General features: G+C 38.6%; 2 protein-coding genes and 1 long non-coding RNA gene across 14 annotated transcripts; 1 reads left to right on the top strand and 2 right to left on the bottom strand.

Moving 5' to 3' along the window:
* The first annotated feature begins 5,075 nt into the window (after positions 1-5,075).
* On the top strand, positions 5,076-8,767 carry LOC130985720 (uncharacterized). 9 transcript variants are annotated; one of them, XR_009089069.1, is made up of 5 exons: positions 5,076-6,365; positions 6,605-7,012; positions 7,677-7,769; positions 7,866-7,979; positions 8,057-8,767. It is a non-coding gene; the product is annotated as an uncharacterized LOC130985720 (long non-coding RNA). The 9 variants fall into 9 exon arrangements; XR_009089068.1 differs by having other exon boundaries at positions 8,060-8,767; XR_009089063.1 differs by having other exon boundaries at positions 7,872-7,979; positions 8,060-8,767.
* A 2,539-nt stretch (positions 8,768-11,306) lies between these two features.
* Positions 11,307-14,701, bottom strand: LOC130985722 (uncharacterized). Of its 4 annotated transcripts, none has more exons than XM_057908816.1 (3): positions 13,064-14,701; positions 12,134-12,889; positions 11,307-12,059 (listed from the first exon to the last, which is right to left on the bottom strand). In XM_057908816.1, exons 2-3 carry the CDS (start codon positions 12,648-12,650, stop codon positions 11,461-11,463), a joined length of 1,116 nt encoding a protein of 371 aa, XP_057764799.1. In that variant the 5' UTR covers positions 12,651-12,889; positions 13,064-14,701; the 3' UTR covers positions 11,307-11,460. The 4 variants fall into 4 exon arrangements, with proteins under 4 accessions (XP_057764799.1, XP_057764798.1, XP_057764797.1 ...); XM_057908815.1 differs by having other exon boundaries at positions 12,134-12,914; XM_057908814.1 differs by having other exon boundaries at positions 12,134-12,995.
* A 69-nt stretch (positions 14,702-14,770) lies between these two features.
* Positions 14,771-17,638, bottom strand: LOC130985723 (protein HEAT-STRESS-ASSOCIATED 32). The gene is made up of 5 exons (XM_057908818.1): positions 17,306-17,638; positions 16,460-16,651; positions 16,160-16,370; positions 15,217-15,440; positions 14,771-15,119 (listed from the first exon to the last, which is right to left on the bottom strand). Exons 1-5 carry the CDS (start codon positions 17,426-17,428, stop codon positions 15,009-15,011), a joined length of 861 nt encoding a protein of 286 aa, XP_057764801.1. The 5' UTR covers positions 17,429-17,638; the 3' UTR covers positions 14,771-15,008.
* Positions 17,639-20,589: the final 2,951 nt, after the last annotated feature.

Genomic DNA, 20,589 nt, shown 5'->3' on the forward strand with positions numbered 1-20,589 from the left:
CCTTGCTTGCTACTGTACACAATTGCACTCGTACACTTGCGGCGTGTTAAAAGAAATTAGCGAACAGTCATCCAACATATCGGCCCATTTTTCTTTTTTCATTTTTGTAGAGACCACAGCTGACATAACTCGGGCTGCTTCAGAAGAAGAGTGAACCACAAAGTTTTGCAGGGTCGCCCCTCTAGCCTGAGCATGCTACACTTTATTAAAGAACTCCATATCGGCGACGGAGCATCAAGAACGGTGTTCTGCAAAACGACACCAGCAGCACGGCCTGCTGGTTTTTGAAAATTTGAAGACGTACCATTCTTGATTATACGCCGGAGTCGGTGCTTGATAGATGAATCAGAAACCTTTCCCTTCTTGGTAGCCCCCTTAGGTCGCCCTCGGCCGCGAGGTATGGGAGAATCCTCCATCGTCACCTTGTCTGGCGTCACAATCATAGCCAAATCTAAATTGCTACAGTGCATTGGGGTGACAACAGTGACAGTATCCGTCGGTCCATCAAAAGGATGAAAGTCCGAGGAATGAGGTGCCGAAGCCAAATCATTGAAGATGACAATCTTTTCGGCACCTCATTGAAGATGACAATCTTTTTGTTATCCTCCGACCGAGCCGAGGTCGGAGTGCTGTCCATATCATCATCCTCCACATCTTGAACGTACCCTTCAAATTCTCGTTCTCTTTAAATAGAGACCACTATTGCTATATTTCAACACATCTTCAAATTCTTCCATTTTCCTTCTCTACATATAACATCTAATATTTCTTTCTCTATTTTTCAATGGATCGAGGCAATAATTCTTTCTTCAACTCTCAAAATTTCAACCCCTCCCAAGACTATTATCCAAATTTTGCTGATATTCCAAGCTCCAATGAATTTCCAGAGTTTGATTATGCTATGAATTCAGAATTCTCGCAAAATCCTACTAATTCCCCTATTTCTGAATATCACCAAACCTCTTAAATTTTTTCTGCAAATCCTTCCAACAATGCGCAAAGTTGGACTGATATAGAAGATATATCACTAATGTCTGCTTGGTGCTTTGTCAGTAACATTCCAATTGTTGGCAGAAACCGAAATAGTAAGTCATTTTGGAAAAGTGTTGCAGATATGTATGAGCAAAGTCGCGCAGATAATCCAAGAATTGGAGGTCCAAGGTCCTTGGAATCATTGAGACAACGTTTCAAATGCCTCAACAAAAATGTAACTTTGTGGGTTGCTGCATACAAGAAAGCATATGAGCGATGAACGAGCGGTCAGTCCAAAGAGGATATCGAGAAAGCAGCTCAAACAATTTATGATAAAACTAAGTTTACTCACCATGAGGTGTTTGAAAAAGTTATGAGCAGCTATCTGAACTGGGAATTGAAATTGCAAAGTACTGGTTACGTACGACGTTCTCACCTAGACGATGAAGACAGTGTTGACGAAAGTCGCAGCAGCTCAAAAAAATTAAGGATAGATGAAGACGTGAATCCTCCAACCAACTCCACTCCAGAAACTCCAGGTAGTGATGCTTCAAAATTTCAGCGTCCTATTGGTAGGGATAAAGCTAAAGGTAAGGCAAAAAGAAAAGGAAAACAAACAGAATCACAATCTTCGATAGTTTCAGATGCTTTCACTGTTGAACTACGTGAAATGAGGATCACACGTGAAAAAGAAATGAAAACATCTACGTTGAATACGTTGATGAAAAAAACTCAGTTATCTACAGAAGAGGAAACTCTCAAACGTCGGCTAATGGCAGAACTTTATGGAATGTAATCGAACTTATGATGCTTGTTTTTAATTATTGTGTTATTTAAATTATTGTTGTATGGTTGATTTATGTAATTTCAGTGTAATTTTATTTTCTGTAATTTCAATGTAATTTCAGTTTGTGCAATTTCAATGTAATTTCATTTTGTGTAATTTCAATGACATTTCCAAAAGCCTTTACTTTCGGTGGCACCACCCATGTGATTTCTGAATTATTGTCACGATAGTTCCAAAAGCATTAACTTTCGGTGGCACCACCCATGTGATTTCTGAATTATTGTCACGATAGTTCCAAAAGCATTAACTTTCGGTGGCGCCACCCATGTGATTTCTGAATCATGCTCTTGCTTATATATTTATCCATGTATTCTTTCAAATCTCAGAACAATTATCTCTTCTATACTCTAGATAGAAAAAACTCCTCTTCAAAAAATAGCCTCCGATCCAGTTCTAATATTGGTGCTTCAAATTCTAGCGATGATGAAGCATGGGAACAAAGCGTTGCCGAACATAATCACCAACTTGATCACATCATTGAGGATGTGGTCATCCATGCCGCAAGTCTATCAGTACAACCTACCAATCATGCCGTTAGAGCAAGAAAGCGGTATATTGAAAGAAGACGTGAGATAGGTCATGAAGGTGTGTTCGAGCAGTACTTTTCAGAAGATCCAATCTATCCCCCAGAATATTTTCGAATAAGGTTTCGCATGCGAAAGCCTTTGTTCGAACGTATAATGAAAAGCTCGTCGCCACCTATAGATATTTTCAACAACTCCCTAATACAACTGGCCATCTTGGTATGTCTCCAATTCAAAAATGTACTGCAGCTATGAGGGTGTTGGCATATGGCACTTCAGCCGATTTGCATGACGAATACTTACGAATGAGCGCCCAAGTCATTCGTAAATCAGTCATCAAATTTGTTGAAGGTGTCATTTCCAATTTCAGAGCTGAGTACCTCCGAAAGCCCACTGAAGAAGATATGGCAGCTCTTTTTTATATCGGAGAACGGCGATGGTTCCCAGGCATGATGGGTAGTATTGATTGTATGCATTGGGAATGGAAAAATTGCCCTACTACATGGGCAGGGCAATATGCAGGACGACGCGGTACGCCAACAATTATTCTGGAAGCAGTTGCATCACAAGACCTATGGATCTGGCATGCATTTTTTGGAACCCCAGGTTCAAGAAATTATATCAATGTACTTGATTGATCGCCTATTTTTTATTATATCTTGAAAGGTCGAGCACCTAAGGTCAATTATATCGTTAATGGCCGCAAAAGAAATATGGGATATTATCTCACTGATGGTATATATCTTCAATGGGCGGCATTTATCAAATCTATTCCTGCTCCATAACTTCGAAAGCACCAGTTGTTTGCCCAACATCAAGAGGCTGCCCGAAAAGATGTTGAGCGAGCATTTGGAGTTTCACAAACGCGTTTAGCTTTTATCAAGCGGCCATATCTTATTTGGGATCGTGATATTACGGAAAAAATAATGATTGCTTGCATCATCATGCATAATATGATAGTGGAAGATGAAAGAAACACTTACCTTAACTATCATGATCCTACAAAATTCATCGAAGATCGACTAAGACAGAATACTCGTCAAAGTGAAGATGGAGAGGAAATTAATGATTTCGTATACTCTACAAATAAGATTGCAAGCCTAGCGAGCTATATGAAAACTAGGTCCCAACTTCGTAATAGAGAAGCTCAAAACTCTCTATTACATGACTTGATCGAGCACATATGACAAAAGTTTGGCAATGATAATTAAATGCTAGTATGCATTGTTTTTTTTTTCTATTTCGAGTTTGGGTTGTTGTAATTTCTATTTTTAGTTTGTCGTAATTTAAATTTTTATTAGTTTGTTATTTTTTTTTTCATTTTAATTTTTTTGTAATATTTTAATTTATATTTAATATTACCAAAATTATTATGATTAAAAATAATAACAAAATAATTATATATAATGTTGTGGTTGGATGGTTGGGTGGTCATTGATAAACCAATAAAAATAGAAGTGGTTGGGTTGGGATGAATATTGAAGATGGTTGAATGGTTGGGTGGTTGGATGGTTGCTGATAAACTTAGTCTTAGGGATGTCGAGCATAGTACTATAAAGCTTTACTTCAGAATAGACTGAGCCGAAACAGCAACAGGTAAATAGAGCCCAATCTATACGTCAAAAGCTCAACCTCTGTCGATGTTGTTGTATGTTGGGATTTCACATTTCAGAATTTGAGTACCGATCAGACGATCATTCACTAAACTACAACTATAAGGTTTGTGGTTCATCATCGGAGTTTACATGTTTTGATGGAAAGAAAAGCATGACGTCTCTCTCAAACTCTAACCCTACTTTCGCCGTTTGATCTCGTCGACTGCCGCCATGTCCGACCAGTTGCTTACGATGTCGGCAGACCGGAGTGGTCTCAACCTTCCTCTAGTCTTGAGTAACTTTCATCGACCTTCCGTCCGTTGTGATAACAGTGCTTCTTCCGCTTCTTCTAAGGGTTTAAACCCTATGACGGCTGATATTTCTAGCGGTGCCGTGTGTGCTCTGATGAATAACCGTACGCCGGCCCTTGGTCCTTCCGGAGAGAAAACTATTGCGGGTCCTTCCGGCGAGAAAGCTGCTGCCGGCCATGGTCCTGCTACTAGTTAGGGCTGGAATTTCTTACGCGAATGTTACTGCTCCCGTTCGCGCCAAAAGACCGGATCTCTCTCCCCCCCCCGCCTAGGCTAATTGAGGTTCATTGGTGGCCGCCGACTGTCAGCTGGATGAAGGTAAACACGGATGGTTCGGCTCATGGTTCGCCAGGTAATATTGCGGCTGGAGGGCTTTTTAGGGACAGCTGGGGTTGGGTGCGCGCACTACAAGAAAAATGAGTATACATGACACTGCATACATGACGGTTTTTCATAAAAAGCGTCATGTATGAGCGCATTTTCAGTATATATGACGTTTAAAAAAAGAAGCGTCATCTATGCAGTGTCATGTATATAATACATGACGCTGTGCTGACACTTTTAGAAAAAATGTCATGTATGAGCGTCGTTTATTCATAGCATACATGACATTAACTACAAAGCGTCATCTATGTGCGTTATTTTAAATGCTATACATGACATTTATTCAAATTGTCATGTATGTGGTTAAACAAACTATCATTAATCGTAATATTCTTGACATTTGACGTAAAACGTCAACTATATTTAAAGCAAGTGTCATATATATGTATATATATTTAATATTTTATTTCTTTTTAATTTAAACTAACATTCTAAACCAGAATATCAAATCCCTAAGTTCCTAACTCTTTATCTCTCTCTCTCGATCGACTACCTCCTCCGCCCCCAGTCCGCTGCGCCGCCTCCCTCGGTCCGACTCACCTCCGGCAGCCTCCCTCTGGTCCGACCGTCCCCCGATCTGACTCCGTCTGCCCCACCCCGTAATCCGCCTCTACCTCCCATCAAATCCTCCGCCCCATCAAATGGAGACTTAAATCGAGCCCTAATCTCCCAACCCTCTGCAATCGACCGTGGTCCGAGCATCCACCAATGCTGCCAGAAGCTGACGCCGTCGACCGTTGCACGTTCCGTCCGATGACTAAGCCTCTGCTCCCATTCCCGGCGGCGAAGCCGGACAAAGCCTCTACTTCCGCTCCACACGCTGTCGCACCGACGTTTCTCCCTCTCTTGTCTCAGGGTTTAGGTCTCTCTCACACATTCTCTATCTCTCTCTCTCTCTCTCTCATACACAATTTCTATATATCTTCTTCTCTATCTAATTGCTCTTCCTCTTTCTCTCTAACAATGTGTCTTTCCCTCCCCAGGCCGATTGCAGCTGTGAGTTTTCTTCCTTGCATTATTTGTCTCCAAATGTGAGATTGGGCTCTTTTTTTTGGATTTCTAACAATTTGCAACTTTGCTTTGTTTGTGAGGCTATTGTTGTTGATGAATTTTGGGGCTATTGCAGTTTTGATGAATTTGAAATTGGTGGTGATGGTTGCAGCTGTGAGTTTTCTTCCTTGCATTATTTGTCTCCAAATGTGAGATTGGGCTCTTTTTTTTGGATTTCTAAAAATTTGCAACTTTGCTTTGTTTGTGAGGCTATTGTTGTTGATGAATTTTGGGGCTATTGCAGTTTTGATAAATCAACGGGGTATACAGATCTCACACCCTCTCTATATTTTTGGTGCAATTATGTACTTAGATTTCATGTATAAAAGAATAAAACACATAGAGAGAGTTGGCATGCTCTGAAAACGATTTGTTTATCTGCTGCAGCTGAGAGGAGCAAAAATTCTGAAAATGAATTCAAAACCCTCCCAAATGGTCTCAAGTTAGTATATGATAACAACTCTCAAATTCTTTGCTTTTACATTTTAAGTATAAACTGCTAAGTCTTATAATCATTTATGTTTATGTATTAGTATTAGCATTATTAAGCTATTTTGTAAGGCATGTAGTTGCTGAATTTGATGATAGCTAGGCTTGATTTTGGTATGTACTATGATTTGAAGACTAGAGACGGACTTGAAGCTGTAAAGGGATCTCGGGTTATAGTATGATTGTGGCACAGGTGAAAAATTTCAGTCTAGTTCCTCAATAGTCTCTATTTGCTTACTCTGCTTTCATTTTAAAGAAGTAGTTCAGTAGTAGAGGCATTCTGTATTTTATTTAGTCGTTGATGGATATTTCTTCGATTCATGTTAATGGTAGCTATTTCTCAGAATCTGTGCAACTTACTTAGTACTAGAAAACTTACTTAGTTTCAATTATGGTATATGTTTGATTAGGTCTCTCTTTATGTTTATGCAGTCAACACTTGGCTATGCTCCTAATTGGTAAGTCTAGGAAGAAGTTGCTGAGTATATGTATTTGATTGTGTAAATCTGTCAATTGATATCTCGCCTGTCATCATGGACCAATTTTGTTTGGGCTTTCTGGAGCTTCATATTCAATCCATATGCACTTTAGGAATACTGATTCTAGTCTCATTAGTTCCTTTTTTGATGACATTGATGAAGCTATTGATTTTTATTCTGAAGATAGTTTTTTTTTTTCATGATTAACCTGCGGCTTTGCACTTAATGCAAGATGATAATCTACGGGGGCTTATGCCTTCGATGGAAGCTACTTCAGATGGCCTAACCACATCTGCTTCTTGAGGACTATGAGGGGCTGCAGAAGAATTGCAGCACGAACATGAGTGCGATTTTATTACAGGTATCCTCCTGCTATATCTTATAGTTTTTCATTAGTTTATTCGATCAGTTGTTTTCATTTTGTTGCAAGTTTTGGTCTGATGCTAAAATCTCCGGTTGTTATGTTTTCTGGTTATATGTATCTTTTAAATGTCTTTTGAGTGCGGAGGAGAAGTGCCGACTGCTTCCGGAATTTCATTCGTGTTTAGAAATTGATTTCAATTGTGTATCTAGCTTTCTCTTAGAAATAATTGGTGAATATTTTTCTAAGATGATATCTTTATTTTTGTTGTGGATTTCATATGATGAGTCCAGAAACTTATCTTGTTTGTGATTGCAGAAGTTAAACTCACCTTTTCTTTTGTTACCAATATGCATCAATTCTACTATTAAAAATATTGGCTCATTCATGTACCTAGTAACAGTTAGGCAACATGTCGAGTGATATAAGTAACTTGTTTTGATTCATAGGATAAGTCGATAAGCATATGATCTACAGCTTAGTTGTGTCTTGTTCATAGGTAGAATAATGTAGGCAGATCATAATATATAGTTGTTTATCTTCATCTTCATCCTCAATGAGAGGTAAACTAATTCCTTGATAATTTTGTTTTTCTTATGCACTACTTGCTTCAATTTTAGATTGTTTAGATCATTTAAGCTGATTTGGCTCCGTTTCTGAAAAGGAATTGCCAAGAGAGATACAACAACCCTAGAGGAAGAGAGCTGGCAATAGTCCGAGTGCTAGCACTGTGTTGAAATGCAATCACCCATGCCAAGTCTGCAATTCATTTCTTGTTTTTTATGTTGATTCCAATTCAATCTTATTAATCTGTTATGTGCCATTGTGAATGTGATTGATGGTAATACTACAGTGGCAGTAAGAGCAGTCGATGTGAGCTTCTGCTATCGGACACTCGCAAAGGTGATACCCCGAGGCTGCTCTACATTTACAAAAGATGGGGCATCTTGCATTTACACTATCAAAGGTAAATTCCATTTACACTATCAACCATTATGTATATGTAGTTGGTGTTATAGTGAGTCTCTTTGTTTTCTGTTGAAGAAGGGGCTGGGTCGGGGCCGGGGTCGTTTGTTGTGAGGAAAACCTATTCAGGTGTGGCGAATGCAAAGCCAACATCATCTTCTAAGTACTCCATAGAACAAAATAAAATCTCTAATGATGTAGTGAACATTCGTATACTAACACAACACAAACATATTAATGAGAGATGCTATGATTCTGTTTAAATAATGCTGCTCCTTGATTTTGCATTTATAATGCAATTTGTGATACTGCTGCTATACCCAGAGAGAGAGGAGAGAGTTGTGGCAGTTAACTAGGATAATGTCATATAGCCTATTGCATAGCTGCTACCCTTATCCTTGGCAAATATACTGAAAATTCAAGGAGAATAGTTGTTTTGTGGTAGTAGTATTTGTGAGCTCTTTTTGTTCTTTTACTCCATACACCGTTGAGATTTTGTTTTGTTGTTAGTTTTTGTATTCTGTGTCTAAAGTGGTTGCTGAGAAAGCTGCATGACAATTTGTGGAGGAAAATGGCGTGGACATAGTCGTGCTGAATCCAGGAGTGGTGGCTGGTCCTATTATGGTGCAGCTTTTTAGATGTTGTAGGATTGTCATATGAAAAATACTATTATGCTGTAGCTTTTTGGATATTCATTATAGTGTTGGGACATGTTGTAAAACAATGGATCTTGTTTTGTGGATGTTGGATTATTAGTTGTTATCAATGTTTAAATGAGCATTTTCAGTATGTGTTAGTTTGTTATTTAATAGTACAATGTATCCATATTTATAAATATAAAAATAGGAAAAAGTAAATATAATAGGAAATATTATATTTAAATTTTGAAAAAGCATAGATGACGGTTTTCAACTGTCATATATATACCTAAATATGTAAAAAAAGGGCTAAAAAATGACGGTTTTCAAGCAATTAATGACGGTTAAAAATTGTCGTATATGTCAATATACATGACGCTTATAAAGTGTCAAGTATGACAAACATACTGTCATGTTTTTGATTTTACATGACGGTCAGAAAGCGTCAAGAAAAAAATATGAGTGTCATGTATTGTACAATACTTGACGGTTTCAAACCGTCAAGTATAGATACAGAACCATCAAGAAAAGTGATCATACATGACGGTTATTAACCGTCATCTATACTAGAGACTATTCTTGACACCACTATACTTGACAGTTCTGGAAGGGCATAGATGACGGTTTTTAGCCGTCATGTATGAGCGTTTTTCTTGTAGTGGCGGCTGTTTTCATTTTAAGGGTGGTCGTGGGTTTGCTTTTGAAGCTGAGTTGTTGGCGATTATTCATGCAATCTTAATTGCTCATAATCGTGGTTGGATTTTGCTTTGGATCGAAGCTGATTCTGAGTATGTGGTCCGGCTTCTTAATTCGAGAGGTGTGGATGTTCCTTGGCGGTTTGTTGCTCTCTGGAAGCACGTGCTTGCTAAGCTGTCGGATTTTCGTTTGTAGGTGTCGCACATTTTCTGTGAGGGAAATAGAGCAGCGGATATTATGGCTAATCAGGATCGTGTTGAGGGCTGGTGGCCATATGCGATTGAGGAGGTTAAGTCGGCGGTGATTATGGATATGGCGACGCACAGCGCGGTTCGCATTAAACATTGACGCCTGCTTCGCCATGGTCAGAGATGGGAGTGTTTGTCTGTGTGTTTCAGAGTAGAGCCTTCGGAAGTCAGAGGACAGAGCAGAGCTTGGCTTCAGCTCTGGACTTTCCAGAGCTGATTGGTCAGAGCAGAGCAGTTTGCCAGAGCAGAGCCGTTTCGCCAAAGCAGAGCATTCGGCATTCAGAGGTCAGAGCAGAGCGTGGCTTCAGCTCTGGTCTTCCAGAGCTGGATGGTTAGAACAGAGCAGTTTGTCTATGCTAGAGCAGAGCCATTTTGCCAGAGCAGAGCTTCTGGTTCTGTGCAGAGTCAGCGTAGAGCGCAGAGCTCTTGCTGCGTTTTTAGCTTCTGGTCGGCAATGGGGGTGTTGACGGCGACGGCGTCTCACCGGCCGTGTATTTACCCTTGCTGCTGGGTTTTTATCTTCTTTGTGGAGTTTGGTTGGGTGGGTTGGTTTCGGCGACGGAGTTTTGCCGGCCGGCTTTACTATTCTTCCTGATGTTTTTGCGGGGTTGGGTTGGTTGTTTCTTTTGGGGGTGCTAACAGCGACAGCGTCTCACCGGTCTTCTGCCTTCTGTGTTTTTGTTTGGTTTGTTTGGGTCTGAGCCGGGATTGTTTGGGGGTGATGGTTCGGCCGAAGCTCCGGAAACTTTCTCTTCCGCTCTTTCCTTTTTTTTGTTTTCGTCTGGTAGACGAGTACTCTTTTTCCTTTTTACGGTTTTTCCCTTTAGATTTTCTGTAAAAAGGTTTTAATGAGGCTCGGCCCTTAGTCTGCTTTTCTTGTGCTTTTAAGGGTTTTTTAGGTTTTTTCTTTTTCTTTTTTAATAAAATCACAGTTTATATCATCATCACCATTATTTCTATATAGAAGAACTATGAAATTTCAAAGTAAAAGATGAGACGGTCAAAGTGTTTATTGACAAATAAGAAAAGTGGGTAGTATAAAGGAGAGAAATGGTATGCTCAATGTCTTATGTGAGCACCACTTACGTTTAACACATGTTAATGTTAATTTTTTTGTTTTATATATGTACTTAGATTTTAATATCTAATAAATTATTATTCAGATCATTAATTTTTAAATTACATAAAAATAAAGTTATTTTGTTACTTTTTATTAATTATTCGAAGTTAAAAGGAAAATTGAACAAATCAAACTTTGACTTTTATGTCATTTATAAAACAAATAATTTCAACTACCATGCTCGTCGTCAACATGCAACAAAACCACCAATAAAAGGAGAAGAGGGAGAGAAAGGCGAGAAGATCGAGAGAAAGGGAGAGAAAAGGGGGAGTGAACAGCTGAAGATTAGAGTTTAGAGTGGGGAAGGAGCGTGGGTTGAGGCTCTGGATTGGTGTGTGGGCCGAATCCAAATGTATGATACACCCAGTGACCCAAATGTCCAGGAGACCATCTCTAATTCCAATATCAATTCATGAAGTACTAGAATCAAAATAAATACTAAAGATAATACTAATATGAATTAAACATGAATGATGCTCGTATAATATGGTCACATAAAATACGTAGCATAGCATTTACTAATTTTTAGGCATAGCATTGGGTGCATCACTTTTCCTTGTTATATATTAGGATTTCCCAGCCATATTCGCTACATCTAAGATATATAAAATCCGAATCCAATCATCCAACACAAAAAAGCGAAATGATTAAAGTATAAATCCCCAACGAAGAGATATATATACACCAGTAGACAGTAGCAATTATGATGAAATAAGCCCTAGTACGCAGGGCGAAAGAATGGAGCAATATGCCAAAAGAAAAACTCAAGTGGACATATGTTCAACATTTATATATGACCACAAAGCAAGGAAGCAGAGCTCTGGCGCTGAGCAAATACAGCTCTTCAATGGTGGAGTGCGCACCCACTTTCCCGGCAACCGAATCAAAACCTGATTGACCAACCATCTCCTCCATATTCTCAAGCGGCCTATGCACCCTTCCGGCTATCACTCTGCAAACTATGAGGGCCTTTCTCAGTGACGAATCCCCGTCCACCATTTCGATGGCTCTGCTGCTCGTTGAAGCGGTGAACACTCCCTCTTGTTTTGTGACGAACCCGTCTCTTAGAATCCGGCACACCCTGCATTTCTCCGATGCGCAGAGGCCGGACGACCCCTTCATGCCCAGTGAGCATTCCACCGTGGCTCCGTGGAATCTCAGCAGCTCGTTCCCATCGGCCAGGCAACGCGGATGCTTCTTCGCCAGTTTGCTTGCCCTGATTTTCACCACCTCTCGGTACTCCTCAAATTGGGCCAAAGTCTTGTGCATGTTGTGCACTTTCAGAATCCTCTCGATTCCGCTGCGCGCGCTGTCGCCCCTCGCTCGACAGATCATCTCCACGATTCTTCTAGAAGAATCCCCCTGGCCTAGTTCAGTAACTAAAAACAGAGACATACACAACAACTCAAACCTCTCAACCACATGAAATAGGTAATGCGAGAAAATTGGGAACCTGCGTGTTTGGAGAGATGATGCGCCTCAACAGCTTCCCATCTGACAAAGTGGTCGCCACATTTAGGGCAGAAGAGGGCTCCATTTGAAACCCCTCCCAAGGAAGATCTGGGCCTCGTCGAAGAAACAGAAACTCTCCTAGACAAGCTACTCGACGACCTCATCACCGGGCTGCCCAAGGCCACGGGCCTCTGCCCCGCCAAATCGGAGGCACCACTGATTTTCAGTTCGCACGTCTCACTATCAAGAATAACTTCATGAGTCATAGGGTTGAGGAGTTCGCTGCTTCCAATGGATCTCGGGCTGCAGATTGGCGGCTTCTCCGTGTGCCTCTTGCTTCCGTTGATCACGTCTTTCAGATTCGCGATAGACCTCGAGCAACCAGACCGTCCACCGCCGCTTGTCTTCTTCGTCGAGATGTTGCTCAGACTCTTGCTTCCCCCATCGGGATCATGGACTTCTGCTTGCTGTGATCTGCATTTCATCGACCTCCTCAAAGCGAACCAAACAGCCGGCATTGATTCTTCCCTGATCGCCTTCTTAGACTCCTACACCATTTCCCCCTTTCACTAATATGCAGAAAAGTGTTGATTTGGAAAAGAAACCACCAACATTGATAGCCTCATCTTGTCTGTTTTCTTGATTTAGTGCGGAGAATCACCATACGGGCCTAAATTGGACCATCCCTTCCCTTGGCTTTATCTCTAGGTTTCTTTATTGTCATATGGCCACGCAGATTTCCAGACCCTCCCACGCGCTGAAATCAATGCGCAGTGAAAACACTACTAGGAAAGAAGGAAAATATTGATGCGATGACGAAGGAAATTGGGAAATATAGAGCTATTATGGCAAATATGTTGATCCTGTAGATATGAAAGATTAGGCTATATATGGTGAAGATTCACTGCGATTTACTATAACGTTGCACTACCTTTTTGTACATATCTAGATCCAGCTCAAAGCTTGCAACCACAATGGATATAAGTGCATTCAATCCTCGAAAACGAGGGACCGAACTCGCCATCGCTCACACCTAATTCATTAAATTGTGGAATGGGATGTTTTACTCTAACGCCAAGACATGCAAGTTAACAGAAAAAGGACAATTCAATCAGCAGGTCAAAAGCCAGCGCTGTCGGACAACCCTATTTCATGTTTGTATGTTTTAATATTAAACAAGTTTATTTGCATTTAAAAATTAAAATCATGAACTTTCGACCAAATTCTAATTACGACATCACTTTCAGATTTTGACAAAATAAGGAGCATCTAATTTTTTGATATTTTAAAATTAAGTTCACCCCAGAATTCGCCCGTTTGGTCACGTTTTTTATTTTATACTACAAAATAAATCAATAAATTTGTCGTTTAAACATTTACTATTTCGATAAATCAAAGATTGAGCTTTAAGGTCTCGACGAGAAGAATAAGCCAGTTGAGAGCTAGACCTATAACGCCAAATCGTGTCTACTACAAAATAATGCGCAAATTATTCCAAACACATAGAATTCCGTATTATATATAGTTCCATGTTACCACCAACAACCTCACTAATCATCAATTCTACTGAACAATGCAGCACACAATGATCAAGAGCTGCCCAAGACAAAAGCAAATGTCTGACACCAATTAAAGCAATTTATTCAGTTCAATATAAATGCTTTGATTCCTCACTTCATTGACAAATGTTAGCCAAATACTTCAAATAAATTCAATAAAGCATCAAGAAAATACTCTCATTTATGATACATTTAAATGCTCCTACCAACCCATGGTCATGCTTTACATTAACTAGGCACATGCATCCTGCCCAGATTTTCGTGCGTCCAGATGGACCAAAATATCACAAATGCAGACCAACAATTTGCCAAACGTTAAGATACTGCTCAAATTGTAATTGCATATCATAAGGCATAATCAACTAAAATCATCGTTCAAACAAATTAATACGGATTATTGCATATCCTAACTCTTTAGAATGTAGAAGATAACAAACACATGTATAGGATCAGGGCATGTCAAGAATTGAATTCAGAGGGCTGAACTTAAATAAACAGCACAAATACACATGTATATATGTATAATTATACTATGGTACACAGTATACATACACTGGCCCAGCCCCAGGACTCCCAACAAGCAAAACTGGACAAGACGTACATTTAAAAAGAAAAAGAGAGAAATATGATACCTATAAGTATAACAAAGAAGATTGAAAAGTAAAGATCAGTTACATGATTGAAAAGTAAGATCAGTTACTTGAAAAGGAGAGAAATATGAGACCTAGGCGAAAGGTACGAGAAGACATATTGATAAAGAAACCAAGCAATTACAGCAATGTTCATATGTGCACTTACATCAATCCACCTACACATCACATCCCTTATACTTTCCCAAATAATAGAAAACTGCAAGCATGATAATCAGATCTCCAAATTCATCCTTAATATGACAAAGCTGCAATTATACAAGCAAACTTTCATTGTTTTATCACATGTGTTACTCAATTTTTAGTTGACAAGTGGGGCTCAAAGATTTAATTTTTTGCATATGCATAGAGCAAGCTTAGCTAAGTCACCGCACAATAGAGCCGAAAGGCGTAATTCCCTGACCTCTGCTCAAATCTATAAAGACTCCGTTCCAGAAACCACATGACTTGATATAAGGATACAATTACAACAACCAGATAGAATGTCTAACATTTAAGCTATTATGACGACAAATTGCGACTCTCAAATACATGGACATTACACGATTCTGGAGCAAGTTCTACCAATGATTTAATACGATTCTAGATAAAACATGCCAGTACTTACAAAGCAATGAAAGCATTACTTCACGACTTAGGTGGAGAACTTTTATGACACAGAATCAGTTTAAAGCCGGTAATATGATGAACCGAGAACAGATACATGATCCTTTCCCAGGTTACAACCTCGAAGACATTCCAGATCCATGACTTGAGAATGATCCACGAAAAGATTTACCTTGAAGACATATTTAAAACAGAACTTAAGATCTCTTCTGCAAATTAGAAATGAAAAAGAAAGAGCAGGTAATGAAAAGGAGAGTACAGGAACTTACTCGTGGACCATATTGTTTGATAAACCATTCAGATGTCTTAGGATTTGATGTTTCAAACATTGTTTTTTCAAGCCCCAACCGGCTCACAACTTTTGCTATAATATCAGCCCTCATAGAATCTGCTTGTCTAGAGACACCGTCAGCATCAATCATTATCATGTCCGCTCCAGCTTCAAGGCATCTCTCTGCCCTCCTAATCAATAGATCTACATCCTCAACAAGCTCTGCAGAATAAGGAAACACAATTAGAATCTCTAACTAGCTTGACTGATATTCCACCATAACCTGTCACTGTTTATGTTATGATCTCAGCTTAGATTAAGGCATTATTATGTAAGGGATTTCTCATAACTATTGAGCATTTTTTAAGGTCACATGCGATCCAACTTGATCCAATTGTTGATAACCCTACTGTGTCTGGTCTCATAAAAAATTGATGAACACACTATTGCAGATTAGCTGAGTAACTGACTGGACGACTTCTAAAAGTAAAGAAGTGGCGGTGTATGCACATATAGTGAAACAGACCCAATCAGCTATTGTCATCCGGAATGTTCTATGGAAGGATGCTAAAATTCTAAAGGCTATAAAATTTGGAAATTCAATTTAGCTCTTGTAGTCTTATTTTTTCAACCCTTGCTTTAGCTAATTGTTATAGTGAGGCAAACATGATTTCTACCTTATTCCAGCCAAGGATTCATAACAATAGAATACTTTCAAACTGAATAATATGATGCCATCACTTTCCACAAAAAGAACTTAGCAGAGGAACGCCCTCTAACCTACCCCTTTGAGCTCTGACAGCCTTAATCCTAGGAAATACTCAACTATGTCAAGTGAAATGGAGTATAATATAGGTATTGCAAGTGAAGCTTAAATATTACAAGTACAACACTAGCTAATCCATGGCGCTTTTATAGCTCTAACAAGTTAGACTGCTCACCTGAAGTTCGAGGTGCAGGGACCATGTAAGATCCATATGCTCTGTCACCACTCATTGGTATATCCGACTTGTTAAACTTCACAGCAAACAGAGGCTTAGCTCTGAGACCCCCAGTTTTAACAAGCCTTACATATCTCAGAAGAACCTCTTCAGGAATTCCAAGTGAGCCAGCATCTATCTCAATGCTATCAAATCCCAATTCTTTGCATTCCTAAGATACATTGCATATTTATCACTAGGAAAAGTAGTCAAATTTATAGTAGGTAAATTCTGCAACAGGAATTTTTTTTACATTATTACCTCAATGTAGTCTTTGAAAGCAGAAGGACCTCCACGCTGTAGGTATTCAGCCCAGTCACCGGTGCTGACGTACACATTGTGCTCATGCGCCAGGTTAGTCACTTGTTTGATGTAACTTTTAGGCATCAAGCTATGAGAGCCTCCAGCAAACTTCAGACCATCAACAAACTGCCCCATAGAGTCAAAAACATCCTGTGCCAAATAGGATTCATGCCGGTTTACTCAACTATGAACTATGATGCAATTGATACTGGAAACAATTAAAGTCGCTTCTATGAAAATATAAGTTTAGCAACAATTTGCACAATCTGACAGTATAAGCCCTTTATAATAATATTAATACGTTTGAAAATAAAAATAAAAATAAAAATAAATAAATCTGCCTTCGCATCAGAGCTTCATTTCAATAACAGATACAGTTATTCGTCCAGCCGACTCTGTTTGAGAGGCAACACCGAATAATTTTAGTCCAATAAGCATAATTTCTCTACACTGCAACGTTCGTGAGCTGCACATGATTTCTCTTAAAACATACGATGGTAAGCCATAGATCTTCACTGGAATCGGAACACCTCATCATCATTCCATGCAGACAAAATAAAGAAAAAATGAAAGCAAATAAACCATCATGCGAAACCATCACCTTTGATCAGACAAAAATACACCGTTGTTCCCGAGCATTAAAAAATTAAAAGGAGAGAGGAACTTGAAATTGAAGCACAAGTCATACCACTACTAGTACTACCAGTTAGAATACTTAGCGAAAAAATCAGGAGAAAGAAATTAAAAGGGAATAAAGAAGTGATTGTTGAGCGAGAAGCACGATCAATATTCAAGAGAAATTACCTGGAGGAGATTTTGGGAGAAAAGAGAATAATTAGGTCCCCTCATTTCGGTGACACCGTACCTCCTTGGCTTCTCTGGACGATCTTCTTCTTCAAAGAATGTCTTCCATCCATAACTTGCCATTTTCTCCTCCTCCTTTTTCCCTTATTTCACGCCGATTTCAATATATAGGATTGATATGCATTTGAAAGTGGAATATTGCAGAAATACAAAGAGGTAGGAAAGAACGCCCATACGTGGGGCTGTTTTGGTTGAAGAAGTCTGGAGTACCTTCTGGAAATATTTCATCCCTGCTTTTTTTAATTGCTGTCCCCTTTAATGGATAATTTGAAATAACAACCTTTTCTAGTTATGGTATTTCAATCATCTATTCCTTAGGAAAGTCTTATAATATAATAGGGGGGAAATTTATATTTAGCCTATAAAATAAATAATATATTCAATAGAGCCACAAGTATAAAACTATAGTAAAAGTAGTCATTTTGTAGTGAAAAGACAAGCATATCCTCAATGGGGCCCATAAATAATATAACTATAATATATTAAATAAAATCAACAAAAATCCCCCTCTCTCTCTCTTCTCTCTCTCCTGTCACTCTCGATTTTTTTGTTTAAAAGCTATTGTCTCTCAATTTAGTATCTCTAAATTCACCAAATTAGCTTTTCTATCCAAAAAAAAGAAGAAGTTTGTGTTTGAGAGATAAGTGGCCGATCTGTATGACACTTATCCCAAAGATTTGAAGATAACAACAATTATAGTTCCGTCCAAAGAAAAATCCTAAAGGAACTATGAAAAGAAAAGAGCAAAAAATAATTATTAAGCCAAGAATAATCTATTTTCTGTTATGTTATCATACTTCAATTTATTTATAAAATCACCTGAATAATAATAATAATAATAATAATAATAATAATAATAATAATAATAATATGCATGTTGCAAGATGGTTTAATAACAAAATCACAAACTCACACCACCATTAACTATGATTTAGTAATTGTTACTCCTTTCAAAAGAAAATGTCAATTACTTAAATTGCAAGATTTTGACTATATCAAGAAATGCAGATAGATATATGTAAACTAACTCCATTTTTTTTTGCTTTACAATTTAATTATAAGAGAATAGATTCTGACTTGAGGCAAATTAGTTGATTACTTGAGGCTTTAAATGTTCTTGAAAGCATTGATACTCCCATGTATATTGGTCAAATAAATGTCCCATTTGCAATATTTTAATTGTGAGCCAAATTAAAATTTACACTAAATTAAAATTTGATTTATTAATTAGTAAAAAAAAAAGACCCCCCTAGTAATTTCTATAAATTTAATTTATTTTCACAAATGTGCAGATTATAAATCTATACATCTTGGTGATACACCGGTTGGTGGGCGAGAATTCGAATATCCATCCAACAAACACGATATTTGTGGATACAGGCTTTTATGTAAGTATACGACATATGTTATTCTATATCTTCTTCATGTATGAACTAATTAATTCATTTTTTTGTGTTTTGTAGGAAGACCTGAAGAGGGAGTTTGCTATACTACATCCCAATGACCCTCAAGGTTACCAAGTTTCTGAAAAGTGTCAGTATTTAAGGTGGAAAGTACCTAAGGTGCTTCTTTCTCGGGTCAATGGGACAAACAATCCATATTCTCGTCCATGGTTGGATGCGGATTACGTAAGTATAATTATTTATGTATACTTCAATTTTTTATTTACTTTTCTAAATTTTATTTTATTATATTTACACAAAAATATTGGTATCTATTGTAGATTGTGACAATTTGCAATGTTGATAATCAATTTAAATGTATCCATATGTTTGGTATATATATATATATATCCATATGTTTGATTAAGAAATGGATTTTATTATGAAAGGAGTTTTCAAAAACAATTATAAAACTTTGATTAAATCAATTTAAATGAATTATTATTAATATTAATAATTAAATATTAAAAATAAAATCAATGAATTAAATGTTTACTCAATTAAACCGTTTTAACCAAATTTTGTTTAAGAAATCGATATTGAAAACTTAGAAATCAATAATTCTTAAATGACTTAACAATTATAATTTGAAAATCGTCTCACCACCATTTTACGAATTTCAATAATAATTATATGCATATAAATAGCATATAAATATATAATAATCATTTCTTTACTGCCATGCAAAGTTTACCATTCAAACAACTTTGCAAAATAAAATAAAATAAAAGATATATTTCATTTCCATGCTTACCTAGCCTCGTAAGCAAACGACGAATTCCGATCGTCTCCAACTCGTATGATTCCACGAGTTTCGCTTAATCGCCAAATATCTATAATTATAAATCATCGAATATCCCGTCACGTTTCTCTTCATAACACTTCGATTCTTATAGCCTGTACTTATATATATATATATATCTCAACTCTTCCTTATATATATATATATATGTGTGTGTGTGTGTGTTTAAGAGAAGAGTTGGGAAAAGAAAATTTTAGAAAGAATAGAAGGCTACCCGGCGTTTAACTTGGCGAACGACGAGAGTTCGCAAGAGCCTTTAAACGAAGGAAAAGAGGGTTGTTTCCTTGAATTCTCGACTGTGAGGGCCGAAGAGAAAGAGTGAACGATGTCCAGCGGCAAAAGGCCTGCTCTCTAGCCGTCGCAGGAAACTAGGCGATCGTGAGAGAGAGCAAGAACGAGATGAAACGTTCTTGAGATCGTTCACTAACGTCATTTCGCCGGAGAATATTGCGGCTATTGGTTTGGGAGATGTAGAGAGTGTTTGAGCATTTCGATTGTTGGTGGTGGTAGCCTGTAGATAGGTGAAGGGTTACGCGTTCTCGGTTTGCAGCCTCGTGGCCGGTCGGCGACGAAATAAACCGGCAAAGAGGGCCCACTCGTGCTTCTGTTCTAATTTCAGCGAGAAAACAGAGGGCTTTTCTCAGCGTTTCCCTTTCTGTTCCACGGATTTATCGGCTGATTGTGCGAGGATGGCGGCGACGACGGTGGCCGGCGGAGCTCTATTGGCGAGTTTGGAGTGGCGACGTGATTAAGCAGAACAGCTGCTATCCTGCTTTAACGGTTGCTGTTAAGATATGATCGGAGAGGGAGCTTGGAGCTGGAAAAGGAGGGAGGGGTGGTGGTGTTCCACGGTGATGGCGCGAATAGGCGAGGCGGCGGCGCGACGGGGGCGGCGCGGCCAAGCTGCGCGCGGCTACTGCTCTCGTGTTCTGCTGACAGCAGCTGCTACGACTCCCAGCTCCTGCTGCTGCTCGGCTGCT

This window comes from Salvia miltiorrhiza, chromosome 5 (assembly GCF_028751815.1).
Source record: "Salvia miltiorrhiza cultivar Shanhuang (shh) chromosome 5, IMPLAD_Smil_shh, whole genome shotgun sequence".
NCBI classification, from domain to species: domain Eukaryota; kingdom Viridiplantae; phylum Streptophyta; class Magnoliopsida; order Lamiales; family Lamiaceae; genus Salvia; species Salvia miltiorrhiza.